This window comes from Chrysemys picta, chromosome 5, assembly GCF_011386835.1.
Source record: "Chrysemys picta bellii isolate R12L10 chromosome 5, ASM1138683v2, whole genome shotgun sequence".
Classification (NCBI taxonomy): Eukaryota; Metazoa; Chordata; order Testudines; family Emydidae; genus Chrysemys; species Chrysemys picta.
Genome location: NC_088795.1, coordinates 140,999,018 through 141,013,280, shown reverse-complemented (window position 1 = coordinate 141,013,280; position 14,263 = coordinate 140,999,018). Strand labels below are relative to the sequence as shown.

Sequence of the window (14,263 nt, the reverse complement as noted above, 5' to 3'; positions counted from 1 at the left end):
TGTTACAAGTGGCTATTGGTTATATGCAAAATCCAATCCCGCTTTGAATCTTGCTAAATTCTCGGTTTCAATGACATCCTGTGGCAGTGAGTTCCACAGGCTAATTGGCTGTTACATGACAAAACGTTTCTTTTTAGTTCCCGTTATCTGATGTAAAGGTCCTGTTTAGTCCCTGGAGTATCCCAGCTCTGGCTCCCCTATTCTAGTCATGAGCCTTAGCCGTGGGGAACCAGCTTGGCTCAAGAAGAACACAGGTGGGCGGCTGCCTGGTATGAAGAACCCCCTGGAGATGTACCAATTGAGGGCCAAAGTTATCCTTGATGTAACTCACTAAAGCCGGCGCAGTTGCTCCAGGGATGAGTTTGATCCTGAGAGAGGAGTGATTGTGCAAAGGGGAGAGAGAGAGATGTGATTGCTGTTACAGCTAGATTCGATGTGAATTCCACTTACCCCAGTTCCCTTTCCCTGGAAATCTGAGCTCTCCGAATGCACCGTGCACCCCCAAGGGTCCTATGTTACTGCATCCCCTGCTGATTAACTAGCATGAACTCAGATTTCGGAGGATTTCCAGGGTTAGGGAGGGAAAAGGGGAGGGAAAGGGGACGTAGCCGCAGGAGACAGGAGCCACTTTGGCGCTGATTGAGCTCTTCCTGGTGTTGGCAGCCCCGGGCGCTGCAAGCGACAGTACAAATAGTGAGGGGTACGGCCGGCTGCCTCCAGCCACGGGCCGCTATCAGCTTGATATACTCTACAGGGACCTTTCGGGTCCATAAACCTAGTGAGGGCTTGTCAGCTCTGGACTGTCCTTGTGTCTGTGCAGCACCTGGCGTAATGGGGTCCAGATCTCGGCTGGAGTCTCCAGGTGCTACCGAACTATAAAGAATATGATAAAGCCTGCTAGGGGCTGCTGTAGCCGTCGAATGGGTTCAACAAAACTGTAGCCAATCACTCGACTGTGAATTGTCAGTCGGATGGAAGACACCTTCGGCGAGTAAGAGAATCTCTAATGGAACTGCCAGACTGGCTCAGACCCAGATGCTTTGGAGGAAGGTGTAAAAACCCGGCAGCAGTAGATGTTGGATAATCTGACCCCACGGAGGGCTCATCCTGTTCTGTAATAATCAGATATTGGCGTAAGCCCTGAAGCAGGACTCTACCATGATTTTAGTTAGCATTAACTATTCTAACTCTGGATGGTCTTGTTATCCATAGAAATGGCCAGTCTTCCTTTGAACTTTGTTAATTCCTTGGCCGCAACATCATCATGTGGCAGGGGGTTCCACAGGCTAATTACTCACTGTGTGAAAAACTTCTATCCGTTTTCAACTGCACTGTGTGTTCCCCCTCCAACCCCCTGTATCTCTGAAACTCCTTGCTTGAAAAAACACAGACTGTCCTCCAAAGCTGTCCTCTTGCGGGAGATGCCCAGAGCGACAAGTCAAGAGGAAACGGGTATTTTAGAAGAAGTTAGAAGAACGGGGGAGGGGAGAAGTGATGATGGCGCTGGTAGCGTAATGGACAGCTGGTTCAAATCTCCGTGCTGAGCTTCATGGTGAGATTGCACCGTGAGATGTCAGGAAAAAGGGCCCAGGCAATGATGGGCTGCCTCCACAGGGCATCCCATCATGGACAAGGGAGGGAATACCGCTCTACTGCCTGGAATATTCTTCTGGGCACCTCCTCCCCAGCAGGCGTTCAGAGAAGGGCCACAGAAAAATGGTCAGGGATCAGTTCCCAAGGCAAGACCTGGATCTGCTCAGCGCGGCTCAGGGAGGGGACGTGCCTGACGTGTACAGGTATTTGAAATGTGCAAAGCCCCCGGAGGGGAACAGGTGACCTGGGCTGGCACCAAGCGGGTTCATGAAGAGCACTGAGGTGGGAGTAAGGAAGTGAGTAAAGCAGGTGTATTCACTTTAAAGCCACTTTAAGGCTAGAGGTGTAAACGGTCGAGGGGCTTGACCGGAGTAGCTATTGCAGGGTAAATTATTCCACACTAGCGACTCTGGAAGAGCTCCAGGGGTGGATGCGCTCACTCCCTGCCTTCCGTTGGAATAGCTTCCCCCTGCAGACAAGGCCCTAGTGTAAAACAGACTCTCTCCCATAGTATTTTGTGCCCTGTAGCGGGGTGGTCACCCGCTCCTGCCTTAAAAGACTTAAATCAGCCCGGGGAGAGGACTGTGGCAGGAAAGGAAAAGCGGGGCTGATTGGGGAAAGCCAGCCTCAGCTGGGGCCACACCCCAATCAGGCCGAGGCTGGCTTAATGAGGGCCCAGCTGGCCCTTATAAGAGGGCTGTGGCCAGACACCAGAGAGAGACTCTCTCTAGCTTTGAGAGGGAGGGACCTGGCTGCAGGGAGCTGAGAGAAGGCACCTGGAGTGGAGCAGGGCTGGGGGAAGGCCAAGGGAGCTGGGGAGCTCCGGTTTGGAAAACCCCAGGCTGTGGCCTAGTCTAAGGCCAGTTAGGTACTGGGGTTGCAGGGGGCAGCCCATGGGTAGGCAGAGGCAGCCGGTCCAAACCCCCCTTGCCTATGATGAGTGGCCTATACTGCAGTCTGCCCCAGTGAGCGGGGGCTAGATGGTGACTGGCAGTAGCCCACGACTGAGGCAAGGTGGGGATAGAGGGTTGGGGGTTCCCCTGGGTGGGGAGACCCTGAGACTGCAGGGGTATTGCCAGGGGGCAGCACCCCAAAGACAAGGGGCACCGGGTCCTGGGAGGGACACGGGGGCCAGCGGCAGTGGGACACCAGCCTACAGAGGGCGCTCCAGAGGCTAGAAACACTAATTCCCAGAGACGACCAGCAGGAGGTGCCACAGGGGTGAGTCCCGCACCATCACATGCCCCCTTTGCACCAGTGCCCATGAGATCACAAGGTTCAGGGCCCCTTAGACCCTCGTCATTCCTGCAAGTTGCTGGTGAAACAGCCCTGTCCTGTCCACGCTGCTGAGTCCCTGCGTTGATACAATTGCTGCGGGTTGCATGCACCACTGCGGGTGCTGGCTCACAGGAAGAGGGAAGGTTTCGGTTCCCCATGTGGCTGAGGAATGGAATACGCCCAGCCTCCTGTACAGATGGGAAAGGAGACCAGTCGACTCACATCAGAGGCAACAGGCCGCACCAGCGTGGAGACACAGCTCTGTCAGCTTGGATCAGAATGGATTGTGCCGGCGACAGCATTAGCCAATTGCCAGGTAAGGGCCCCCCACTCTGAGTGCATGTGATGACATGAGCTGCAAACGGCTGAGTGGGTTCTTAGAGTGTTTGTTAGTGAGAATACACATGTGCAGTTGCACTTGCAAGTTACAAGGGCGATCCCTTGCTCCAGGGCATCAGCTGATCATCAGCTGAGTCAAGGAGAAAGGGTCTCCGCTGTGTGCCGCACAATGAGCGATCTACTGGAAATGTCTCTCTTCCTACAAGCCATCTGGCATTGGCCCCTGGCAGATTGGGCTGGCTAATGGTCTGGTCAAGTGCAGGAGCTGCTGGTTGTATGGGGATCTTAACCCCATTGCAGTCTCATTGATGTCAGGCGAAGGGGTGAGGCTGGAGGAGTCTGATCCGTCCATCTAAGTCTGTCTGCATTGCTAAAGTGACCATACGTGTAGAATCCAGACAATAAGGACAAATGCAAAGTCCTCCACTTAGGAAGGAACAATCAGTTGCACACATACAAAGTGGGCAATGACTGTCTAGGAAGGAGTACTGCGGAAAGGGATCTGGGGGATCATAGTGGATCACAAGCTAAATATGAGTCAACAGTGTAACGCAGTTGCAAAAAAAGCAAACATCATTCTGGGCTGTGTTAGCAGGAGTGTTGTAGACACGAGAAGTAATTCTTCCGCTCTACTCCGCGCTGATACGGCCTCAACTGGAGTATTGTGTCCAGTTCTGGGCACCGCATTTCAGGAAAGATGTGAAGAAAGTCCAGAGAAGAGCAACAAAAATGATGAAAGGTCTAGAAAACATGACCTAGGAGGGAAGATTGAAAAAACTGGGTTTGTTTAGTCTGGAGAAGAGAAGATTGAGAGGGGACATGATAAGTTTTCAAGTACATAAAAGGCTGTTAGGAGGAGGAGGGAGATAAATTGTTCTTGTTAACCTCTGAGGACAGGACAAGAAGCAATGGGCTTAAATTGCAGCAAGGGAGGTTTAGGTTGGACATTAGGAAAAACTTCCTAACTGTCAGGGTGGTGAAGCACTGGAATAAATTGCCTGGGGAGGTTGTGGAATCTCCATCCTTGGGGATTTTTAAGAGCAGGTTAGACAATCACCTGTCAGGGATGGTCTAGATCAGGGGTCTAAAACTCAAATGACCACGGGGGCCACATGAGGACTAGTACATTGGCCCAAGGGCCGCATTACTGACACCTCCCACCCCGCCGCCCTCGGCCCCGCCCCCACTCCACCCCTTCCATGAGGCCCCGCCCCAGCTCCGCTTCTTCCCACCCCTTCCCTGCCCCCATTCCAACCCCTTCCCCGAAATCCCCACCCCAAATCCACCCCTCACTGTCCCCCGGGGGTACAGGATGGGTGTGGAGTGTGGCAGGGGGTCAGGGTGCAGGGTGTGGCAGGGAGTTCAGGGCAGGGGTTTGGGGTGTGGGGTGCAGCGGGGGGCTCAGGGAAGTGGGTTGGGGTGCAGGAGGAGCACGGGGTATGGCAGGGGGTCGGGGTGCGGCAGGGGTCTCAGGGCAGGGGGTTGGGGTGCAGGAGGGGTGTGGGGTGCAGCAGGGGGCTCAGAGCAGGGGGCTCGGCTGCAGGGGGGGCAGGATCTGGCCCGGCGCACACCGGGGGCAGGGCAGGCTCCCTGCCTGCTTGCCCTGCCCTGCCCTGCCCTGCCCTGCCCCCGCTCCGGGAAGCGGCCAGAACGTGGGAAAAGAGGGGCACAGGGGTCTGTGTGTGGCTGTTGCTTCAGGCACCGCCCCCAGCAGCTCCCATTGGCCAGGAATGGGGAACCACGGCCAATGGGAGCTGCTGGGGGCGGTGCCAGAAGCAAGAGCAACACACAGACCCATGTGCCCCCCCTCTCCAGGGGCAGCTCCAGGCACCAGTGCGCCAAGCACGTGCCTCGGGCTGCAAGCCGCGGGGGGGCGGCCTGATGATCACCATGAGGGCGGCAGTCAGGCTGCCTTCAGTGGCATGCCTGCGGGAGGTCCGCCGGTCCCGCTGCTTCAGCGGTAATTCGGTGGCGGGGACACCGAAGGCGCGGGACCGGTGACCTCCCGCAGGCATGCCGCCGAATCCACGTTACCAGTGGACCACCCGCAGGCATGCTGCCGAAAGCCACCTGACTGCTGTGCTCGGGGCGGCAAAATACATAGAGCCGCCCCTGCCCCTCCCCACGTTCCGACCGCTTCCTGGAGTGGCACGGAGGCAGGGCAGGCAGGCAGGGAGCCTGCCCTGCCCTGCCCTGCCCCTGGTGCACGTCGGGCTGGAGCTGCTCTAGGTAAACGCTGCGGGAGGGGGGAGGGAAGTGAGGAGCGCGCAGGCTGCAGAAAATAACCCTGTGGGCCATGTGTTTGAGACCCCTGGTCTAGATAATACTTAGTCCTGCCATGAGTGAAGGGGACTGGACTAGATGACCTCTCGAGGTCCCTTCCAGTTCTATGATTCCATGTTATACAACTGTAATGACCTTGCTGGTATGTGCATACCACTGCCCTCTGCAGGATGGAAGCTGAACTGCTTCGCTGTGTGTCATGGGCCCTATACTGCTAGTAGCTAATGGAGATTGCCATTTCACCCAGCTAGGTGGGGGGCTTGGCGGATCAGAGCTCTGGCTCTGAAGTTTGGCCTGGCTGTGGTATGAAGCCACATGGCAGCCCTGAACGGCCCCGGGTTTGTTACTCTAGAGTCTGAACAGGAGGACACTGGGAATCCAGCATATCCAGACGGCCCGGTAATGTTCTGAAAGCTGCTTTCCAATTTTTCAGTAACCTTTTTGAAGTGTAGATAACCAGAATGGGACACAGGGTCCCGGTAACGGTCCCACTAATGCCATATACCGAGGCAATGCCACCGCCCTACTCCCACTTGATATTCCTCTGCTTATGCATCCAATGGTCGTGTCCTCCCTCTTACCTACGACATGGCCCTGGGAGGCCATGTCCCATTGGTCATCTCCCACGGCCCCTAAGTCCTTTTCAGAATCACTGCACTCCAGGATACAGCCCCCGGTCCTGTAAATGGGACCCACATTCTTTCCTCCTTCACCTATGGCCTGTGAATTGCAGCACATTTCACCTACGACGGGTCAGAGTCACTGGCTCTGCTCTTTCTCATAGAGCGGGGGAGAGTGTTTCTGTGAGGGGGGGTTCACCCCAGAATTCTATCCCTGGGGGCCCTGGTGCTGCGGTCCCCATTCCAAACCCCACCACCGGCGCCCCCAGCTTCCTGTATCGCATCAATCAGAGACGTTAAGAGATGGAAAAGTCACGCGCGGTCTGTCTTCCCCGGACACTCCTCCAGCCCATGTCGGATTGGTCCCTGCTAAGCCCAGATAACTCCGTACATGGACCCTTCTTTCCTGGGCTCCCGGCTGCTTCCAGTGGCCAGCATGGCTCCCAGGGCTTCACTTCCTTGCACGCCTGTTTGAGCAATGGGGTCAAATCCTCGCAATGGGGAAAGGTGGGGAAAGTGATGCAAAGCAATCCGCATCGCCAGCCCCAACCACGCCACAGTCCTGAGTCAGGCCCCTAAAAGCTCATGAGATTGGCTTGGCAAGCTGTCCTGCGGGGGCTCAGGGGCGTGAGGACCCGCCTCGGGGCAGGCTGCTAAGAAGCAGGGCACAAACCCCAAACTGGCTGTGAGTTTTATACTTAGATTTCACTAACCAATTATCAAGTGTAAACTTCTCAGATGCTATAACAGCCTGAATATGGAGTCACAGACAGTCCCTTTGGGTACTCCGATCTCTCTTGCCACCCAAGTGAGCCTGCCTTTGTGACAGATGGTCCCTTACACCAAAGATCACAACAATATCCAGGTTACTCCCACTCCCAAAGGACCAGTCATTTACCCCAGGTCAGCTGCACCTTAGATCTCACACCAAAGACAATGCTTGTAGTCAATCCTACAAAAAACTCTCTAAAGATTAGTTAAGTAGGAAAAGGAAATTAGTTATTTACAAGGTTAAAGCAGGTAAACACAGATACACAAATCAGTTCCAATCTTAAGTTTCAAAAAGTCATAGAAGTTTCTAGAATAGGCAAGCTCTGTGTGTCTTTTGGGGCTAACCCAGGCCAAGCACTGGGGATCTTTTGCTTATGCTTAGTAACCCTTGCCCCTCAGCGACCAAGCAGCATGAAAGATACTGTTCCTCCTTGTCAGGGCTTTTTATTCCTTCCCCGCTTCTGCTTACAGTTGCAAATTCCGTGGGGTGGAGAGCAAACAACAGTCTTTTGTCCCCTGATGTTCCACAATAGCTCATCTGGCGTTGATTGGCCTCCTTTGAGGGACAGGAGACACCACCTCCTGTTGGCCACTAGTATTTCACGCCCGTTAATGCTCCTCTCCCGTCTGGTGATTTGCAGTTACAGAGCAAACACTTAAATGTCACCTTATCACATGGGCTACAGGTATTAGAAGTGAGATTAATGCAGGCAGCAACTTACAAGCAGTCCATAAAGTCTGTACACCAAACACATTCTTATCATTCCAATACCTATCTGAACAATACTAACACACAACTGAGCCAGACTGGTTTCCAGCTACGTCAGTGTTAAGTTGAGACCTAGGGGCCTTGGCATGAGCTGGCACCTGCTCTGCCAGCATCTCATGGCTTAAAAATCAAGAGACGTTTTTTAAAAACAACGAACGAGGGATTCTCACGTCCTCACATGACTCCAGGAGCTGGGGCTTGAAGGAGAATACTAATTCACATGAGACTTGCGGTACAATCGCAGGAGTTGGCAATACTGTGGTGTAAATGCATGAAGCTACCAGTGGTGGCTGCTTTTCTGGAGCGGATGACTTAGTCCCGGGACACGGCCCAAGGCACTCCCGACTCCCGTAGATGTTGGGGTATTTGAGGGTGCTGGGTCCCTCCCGGGGGGTTGGAACACACATGGGGACCCTTCGGCTGAGCGCGCCTGCAAAGGTTTCATTCTTCTTGCTGACAGGGGTAACTTCCTGCTTTGCTTTCTGTTCCCTGCAGCCATCCCGGAGTCCGACAGCGAGTCCTCTGAGGATGAAGAAGTGGCTACGGTACAGAGTCGTTTTCTGTTTTGTTTTTGTTCCCCAAGCAGAGATTTCCCACCCCCCCCCCTGAATTTCCCCAACCCCCTCCCCAGTTTTGTGAACTAGTTACATGCAGCGTTGCCAATTTAGTGACTGTTTGGACATTTGAATTGAAACAATAATACACACTTTAAAAGCATATACAGTGTCTGATAAAATACGTGTCTGAAAAAGTATCAGATTTGAAAAGTATGAACATAGACTCGCTTCCTTATACGGCTGTTTTTGATGACCACGTCGGTGCGTTCATTCCGGTGATGTTGGCCAACCCAATCATTTCAAATGATGATTTGTAAGCGAAGTCTAAATGAGCTCTCCCTGACAGCTACTGATGGGCTGGGGCTGGGGGAAAGGCTTCAGGACCAGATTGTATTTACATTCACACCTAATCTACCCAGGTATCCAGCAAACAGAGCTGTGCTGCCCAAGTGATAGATTTTGGCTGGGGTTGGGTTACAAATCACTTGAATGCGGGGGGGCGGGGGTGGGTGTGAAATGTTGTTATTGTGTGAGTAAAGGGCAGTAGAATTGTACTTAGCCTGTGCTGATCGAGGGCATCAGGAGAGAGGGTGGGGACAGGTGTTTTGCTTGATGGTCTGCCTGAGTCACAAGTACTATTTGACCTGCCCCTCTTCGCTGTTTAAAGACAGAGCTGATTAGGCTCCATAGAGAGTCTTTTGTTTTGTTAAGTGACCACTAGAGCTGAAATCACCGATAATCAGGTCTAAGTGCTTAGTCCTGCTGTTTCAGAGTAGCAGCTGTGTTAGTCTGTATCCGCAAAAAGAAGAACAGGAGGACTTGTGGCACCTTAGAGACTAACAAATGTATTAGAGCATAAGCTTTCGTGGACTACAGCCCACTTCTTCGGATGCATATAGAATGGAACATATATTGAGGAGATATATATACAAACATACAGAGAGCATAAACAGGTGGGAGTTGTCTTACCAACTCTGAGAGGCCAATTAATTAAGAGAAAAAAACTTTTGAAGTGATAATCAAGCTAGCTCAGTACAGACAGTTTGATAAGAAGTGTGAGAATACTTACAAGGGGAGATAGATTCAATGTCTGTAATGGCTCAGCCATTCCCAGTCCTTATTCAAACCGGAGTTGATTGTGTCTAGTTTGTATATCAATTCTAGCTCAGCAGTCTCTCGTTGGAGTCTGTTTTTGAAGTTTTTCTGTTGTAATATAGCCACCCGCAGGTCTGTCACTGAATGACCAGACAGGTTAAAGTGTTCTCCCACTGGTTTTTGAGTATTTTGATTCCTGATGTCAGATTTGTGTCCATTAATTCTTTTGCGTAGAGACTGTCCGGTTTGGCCAATGTACATGGCAGAGGGGCATTGCTGGCACATGATGGCATATATCACATTGGTAGATGTGCAGGTGAACGAGCCCCTGATGGTATGGCTGATGTGATTCGGTCCTATGATGATGTCACTTGAATAGATATGTGGACAGAGTTGGCATCGGGGTTTGTTACAAGGATAGGTTCCTGGGTTAGTGGTTTTGTTCAGTGATGTGTGGTTGCTGGTGAGTATTTGCTTTAGGTTGGGGGGTTGTCTGTAAGCGAGGACAGGTCTGTCTCCCAAGATCTGTGAGAGTAAAGGATCATCTTTCAGGATAGGTTGTAGATCTCTGATGATGCGCTGGAGAGGTTTTAGTTGGGGGCTGAAGGTGACAGCTAGTGGTGTTCTGTTATTTTCTTTGTTGGGCCTGTCTTGTAGGAGGTGACTTCTGGGTACTCGTCTGGCTCTGTCAATCTGTGGGACAGTGTTTCTGTGGAAGAGAGGGCCCAGTCTGTACTAGCAGCGAGGTTCCCCCACTGAGAGCTCAGCTGAAATCACTGAGAGCTAGTGGAACCTCAAGAGACCAACTCACAGAGGTCACGGTGGCAGCAGAAGGTGACTGCGCAGGGCCATTGGCAACAGAGCGATGGACTGAACGGTGGCACAACGAACAACAGTGGCCAGAGCGAACAGTGAGCAGCTGGAGGAACGAACAAGGTGCCTTCTTGCCCCCCACCTGGGAGGTGAACTCATGTGAAAGCACCTCTGAACTCTGAGTCTCCACTGACCAAGGACAACACCAGTGAGTGTTAATGAGGCTGTTAAGAATGCTGGAGACACACCTCAGTTCATGCGAACAAACATGGCTGTGGCAACATACTTTCTATTTAAGCAAGAGATACCACACACTACAAACTGGAGGCCAATGTTAAGTGCTTTGTTACTTGTTCATCCTGAAGTTGAACAAGACCAGCAAATGCTCACTATCTTTCTGCAAGAAACTCAACTGACTGGCTAGAAGCATGCGGTGCAACAGTGAAAGACACAACAGTTGAAAAAGTGAAGAACTCTCTCACCACATTCAAAAAATTTGCATACATGGCTGATGAATGCACCGATGCAAATGGGCATCAAGTATTAAGTCATTGTGTATGTTATCTTGATGTCAGTGGTAGGCCAGTAGATGCATTTCTAGATGTTCAAGTTATAGAAGACACATCGGCTGCATCTGTGAAAACACACATCTTAGAAGAGTTAAATGCTTGTCAGTTGGACCCCAAACAGATGGCTGCTTGTGTATTTGATGGAGCTGCAAACTTCTCTGGAAGACATGGTGGAGTACAAGCTTTGCTCAGAGACAAGTGTAACCCTAATCTCTCCTATACACACTGCAGAGGCCATCTACTCCAACTAGTGCTAGTACAAGTGGCAGACTCTTCAAAAGACATTTTAAAAGCTATAAAATTAATGTCTTCTTTATGATCTTTTTTTCAGCAAGAGTCCAAAAAGCCTAAATATCTTGGAAACTATAGATGATACACTGGGACTGAAGTTCAAATTAGTCCAACCTGGGAAAACCCACTGGCTTTCTCATGAGCGATCCTTGGTTGTTGTCTTAAAATTACTCCAGCTGTTATTACTGGCTTTGGAAAGTATCTACTGTGACAAAGTTCCTCCTCTACCTTGGTGGGTCCTGCGCTTATTGGCGGATTTGCTCGCTTCACAGATTGACCCTGTGGGTCAGGAAACAGTCCAGAGACCTTCCCCTCTGGTAGAAGCTATAGTCCAGGTCAATTCCTCCTGTGTTTGATCAGGAGTTGGGAGGTTTGGGGGGAACCCAGGCCCACCCTCTACTCCGGGTTCCAGCCCAGGGCCCTGTGGGCTGCAGCTGTCTAGAGTGCCTCCTGGTACAGTTGCACGACACCTACAACTGTTGTACTTAAAGTACTGCACAGGATCTTTTCAGGGGGAATAAGGCAGAACGCCACATTTATTAGCAATACATGTATTCATTAACACTGTATTATATGCATATAATATATTACACTTACACTCACACACACACACACACACAAACACACTCCGTCTTGTTGTTACCAATTAGTTGCCCCCCTTAACTTCACTGGCCAGGTAAGTTAGATGGGGGAGGGGGTGGAGCCGGGCTTCTGCCGATCCGGATTGATGCTCCCATGTTGACAAGACGAGACCCGGGGTCCTCTGCAAGACACCTCACTTTTATAGCAGCTTCCCTCTTATGCAAATCTAGACCAGATTCAAACTCTGTGTCTGTGTCCATTGGTCCTTTGTGCTGCTTTCTTTTGAGTGTTGTCCCAATGCTGCAAAGAGGGTGTTTCCAAAAGAAGGTGCTTGCTTCTAACCCCCGAGGCCGTCAGTATGTCTGCTTGTCTTTAATGAGCCCACTTGACACGTTTTATTGTCCTTGGGTCTGGCTCCCAGCCCCTCTCCAACAGTTGAGGCTGTCTGGAGGTGCTGCCTTCCATGCCTTGCTCATCCACATTCATTCAACAGGGCAATTGATTAAGAGTGGGGGGGGGGGGGAGAGCTCTTGTTTTACTGCTAGCAAAAAGAAATGTTCTTCTATCTTATTTTATCCTTAGGGGCTATAATATTATACCAAGGGCAATGCAAAGTTTCTAAATGAGGCTTTGATACAAAGTTCCATGAAAACAGAGGTCACACGTGGGTAGACCCACCACAAGGTTATATGAAGAGGCACAATGTAAAGTCATATGAAAATTATCAGAGATTGATCTACATTGTCCCCCTTTTGACCTCTCAAGAACAATTCTTGAGTGGTCACCATATTAAATTTTTTGTATTTGTTGCAAACAAACCAAACAATTATAACCAGGTGAATATAACAAACTATTAGAATTGACTAAACACCAGATATAACAAACACAAATGCAAACAATTATAATTATAATAATTGGAAATACAACAAAACCATTACCATTGTTAGGTAAAAAGCAAGTCCTCACTCACCTCTCCAGCACCCGAGTTCGTGCGGAGTTGGTATGGGGCTCACAATCTGTCAGAGACCAGACACCAATTCGTTGATCAACGGGCTCACACTATCCTTAGCTTGAAAGGCTTCAGAGTAAGTGTGGCAAGTTTATTAGGGGTGAGCATCAATATTTATACACAGAAGTAAACAAAGTGATTAACAGATCATAATGGTCATGCATAATCAAACAAGATTCTACAGGATAAAACAGGTTAAAATGTAAATTCAAAAAGAGATAAGGGGAGATGGCTACTTAAGGGGAGGGGGGGTGTCATGAGTAGTTCGCAGGTCAGAGCTTTGATTAAAAGTTCAGACAGAGACATCAAGTCTGGGTTAAGTTTAAGCTCATCAAAAGTTCAGACCCAACATTCCTCCATTTGTAGCTTTGGGATAACTATTTACCAAAAGCTACACCCCATTTTAAGGAGCCAAGGGCCGCTTGGCAATTTCAGCCTGGGCCAACTTGAAGAGAGTAAGGCCCTTGGCTGAAGTAGGAAAAGAATAAACTGACCCACATGAGTCTATGAGGGAGGGGACACACTGAATACAGTAACACAGTATTATAAGGATTACTATGGCCCCAACAATACCCACCAAGAGTTTTTTTTAACCCACCCAAATCCAGGCAGCCAATTCCATAAGGCTCCCCACCAATCATAAGGTGGCTGGCCAGAGGAGTAGTTCTTCGCCATTTCCCTTAGATGTTTGGTACGTTGAAAAGTGTCAGAGTAGGTGTCATTTACAAAAACACAGCATTCTTCATTTATGAGGGCGCAAGTTCCTCCCTGGGCTGCTAACATTATGTCTAAAGCCATTCGGTTTTGCAAAGCTAACTGGCGCAGCTGGGACATTTCCCCAGCCTGATTCTCAAATAGGGTCGCAGTTTCATTGGTTAAAGATTCTAGTAGTCCCTGTAGACGGATGACACCACCCCTCAAGCTAATGAGACCAGCCCACCGCTGCCACGACAAACCATCACGGATATTAATATCTCTGAAGGTTTCACGGATGTTACGAACGTGGGGAAAATGAGGGGGAGTGAGGGAGATGCGAGAAGGCGGTGTTAGCCACGCTAAATAACATGACCCTGCCCAATCAGGGGAGAGAAAGTAATAAGCTTTGGGCCCACACACCCAGTATGTTCCATACAATGCGTTTCGGGTATTCCATTTCTCAAAGTAGGAGGTAACCCACCACCCGTTGTACCACTGTTCCCCTGGTAACGCAGAGGGGTCGTTGTGCGAACTGCAGAGGCACAATTTGGTAGTGGTGTTTTCAAAGGGAAGTGTAGTACTGCCTGAGCAGTTGTAGAAGGCAATCGTATGTCCCTTAGCAATTAGTTGGACACCCTCGTGATCTGAGCAGGGCTTCTTAAAAGCTGACTCTGAAGGCTTGCCCACCCATGAAAAAGTTGGATCGGGGTGAGGGATCCACATATGGGATAAGTGGGATGCGCAAGGCTTGAAGCCAAGATTTTTACTAAAGGCGGTGCCATTAAAATACATGTTGCATTTACTTGTTCCCATAAAAGTTGACCCCTTTTCTTTAACAAAACACAGTGATCCTGTCTGATTGGTTACCCTGAGATATCTGTTAATTGGCACTCCAGTTTTGTCCCATGTAAGATTGTGTTGGACTGGATCTTTTACTCTAGCCGGTGGCATCCAAGTCATATTAGCAGTGGTCAGGGAAATGGGTGTGAAGGGGACTC

The 14,263-nt window shown here is 50.4% G+C and overlaps 1 protein-coding gene across 1 annotated transcript in view; it reads left to right on the top strand.

Moving 5' to 3' along the window:
* Positions 1-2,866: 2,866 nt before the first annotated feature.
* The window catches only part of LOC101942622 (shootin-1-like), a 53,727-nt gene continuing 42,330 nt past the window's right edge, over positions 2,867-14,263 (top strand). Inside the window, exons 1-2 of the mRNA XM_065597364.1 lie at positions 2,867-3,187; positions 8,149-8,198. Of these exons, the coding sequence (XP_065453436.1) occupies positions 3,028-3,187; positions 8,149-8,198 (210 nt within the window). The 5' untranslated portion in view covers positions 2,867-3,027. The remainder of the gene's footprint in view (positions 3,188-8,148; positions 8,199-14,263) is intronic.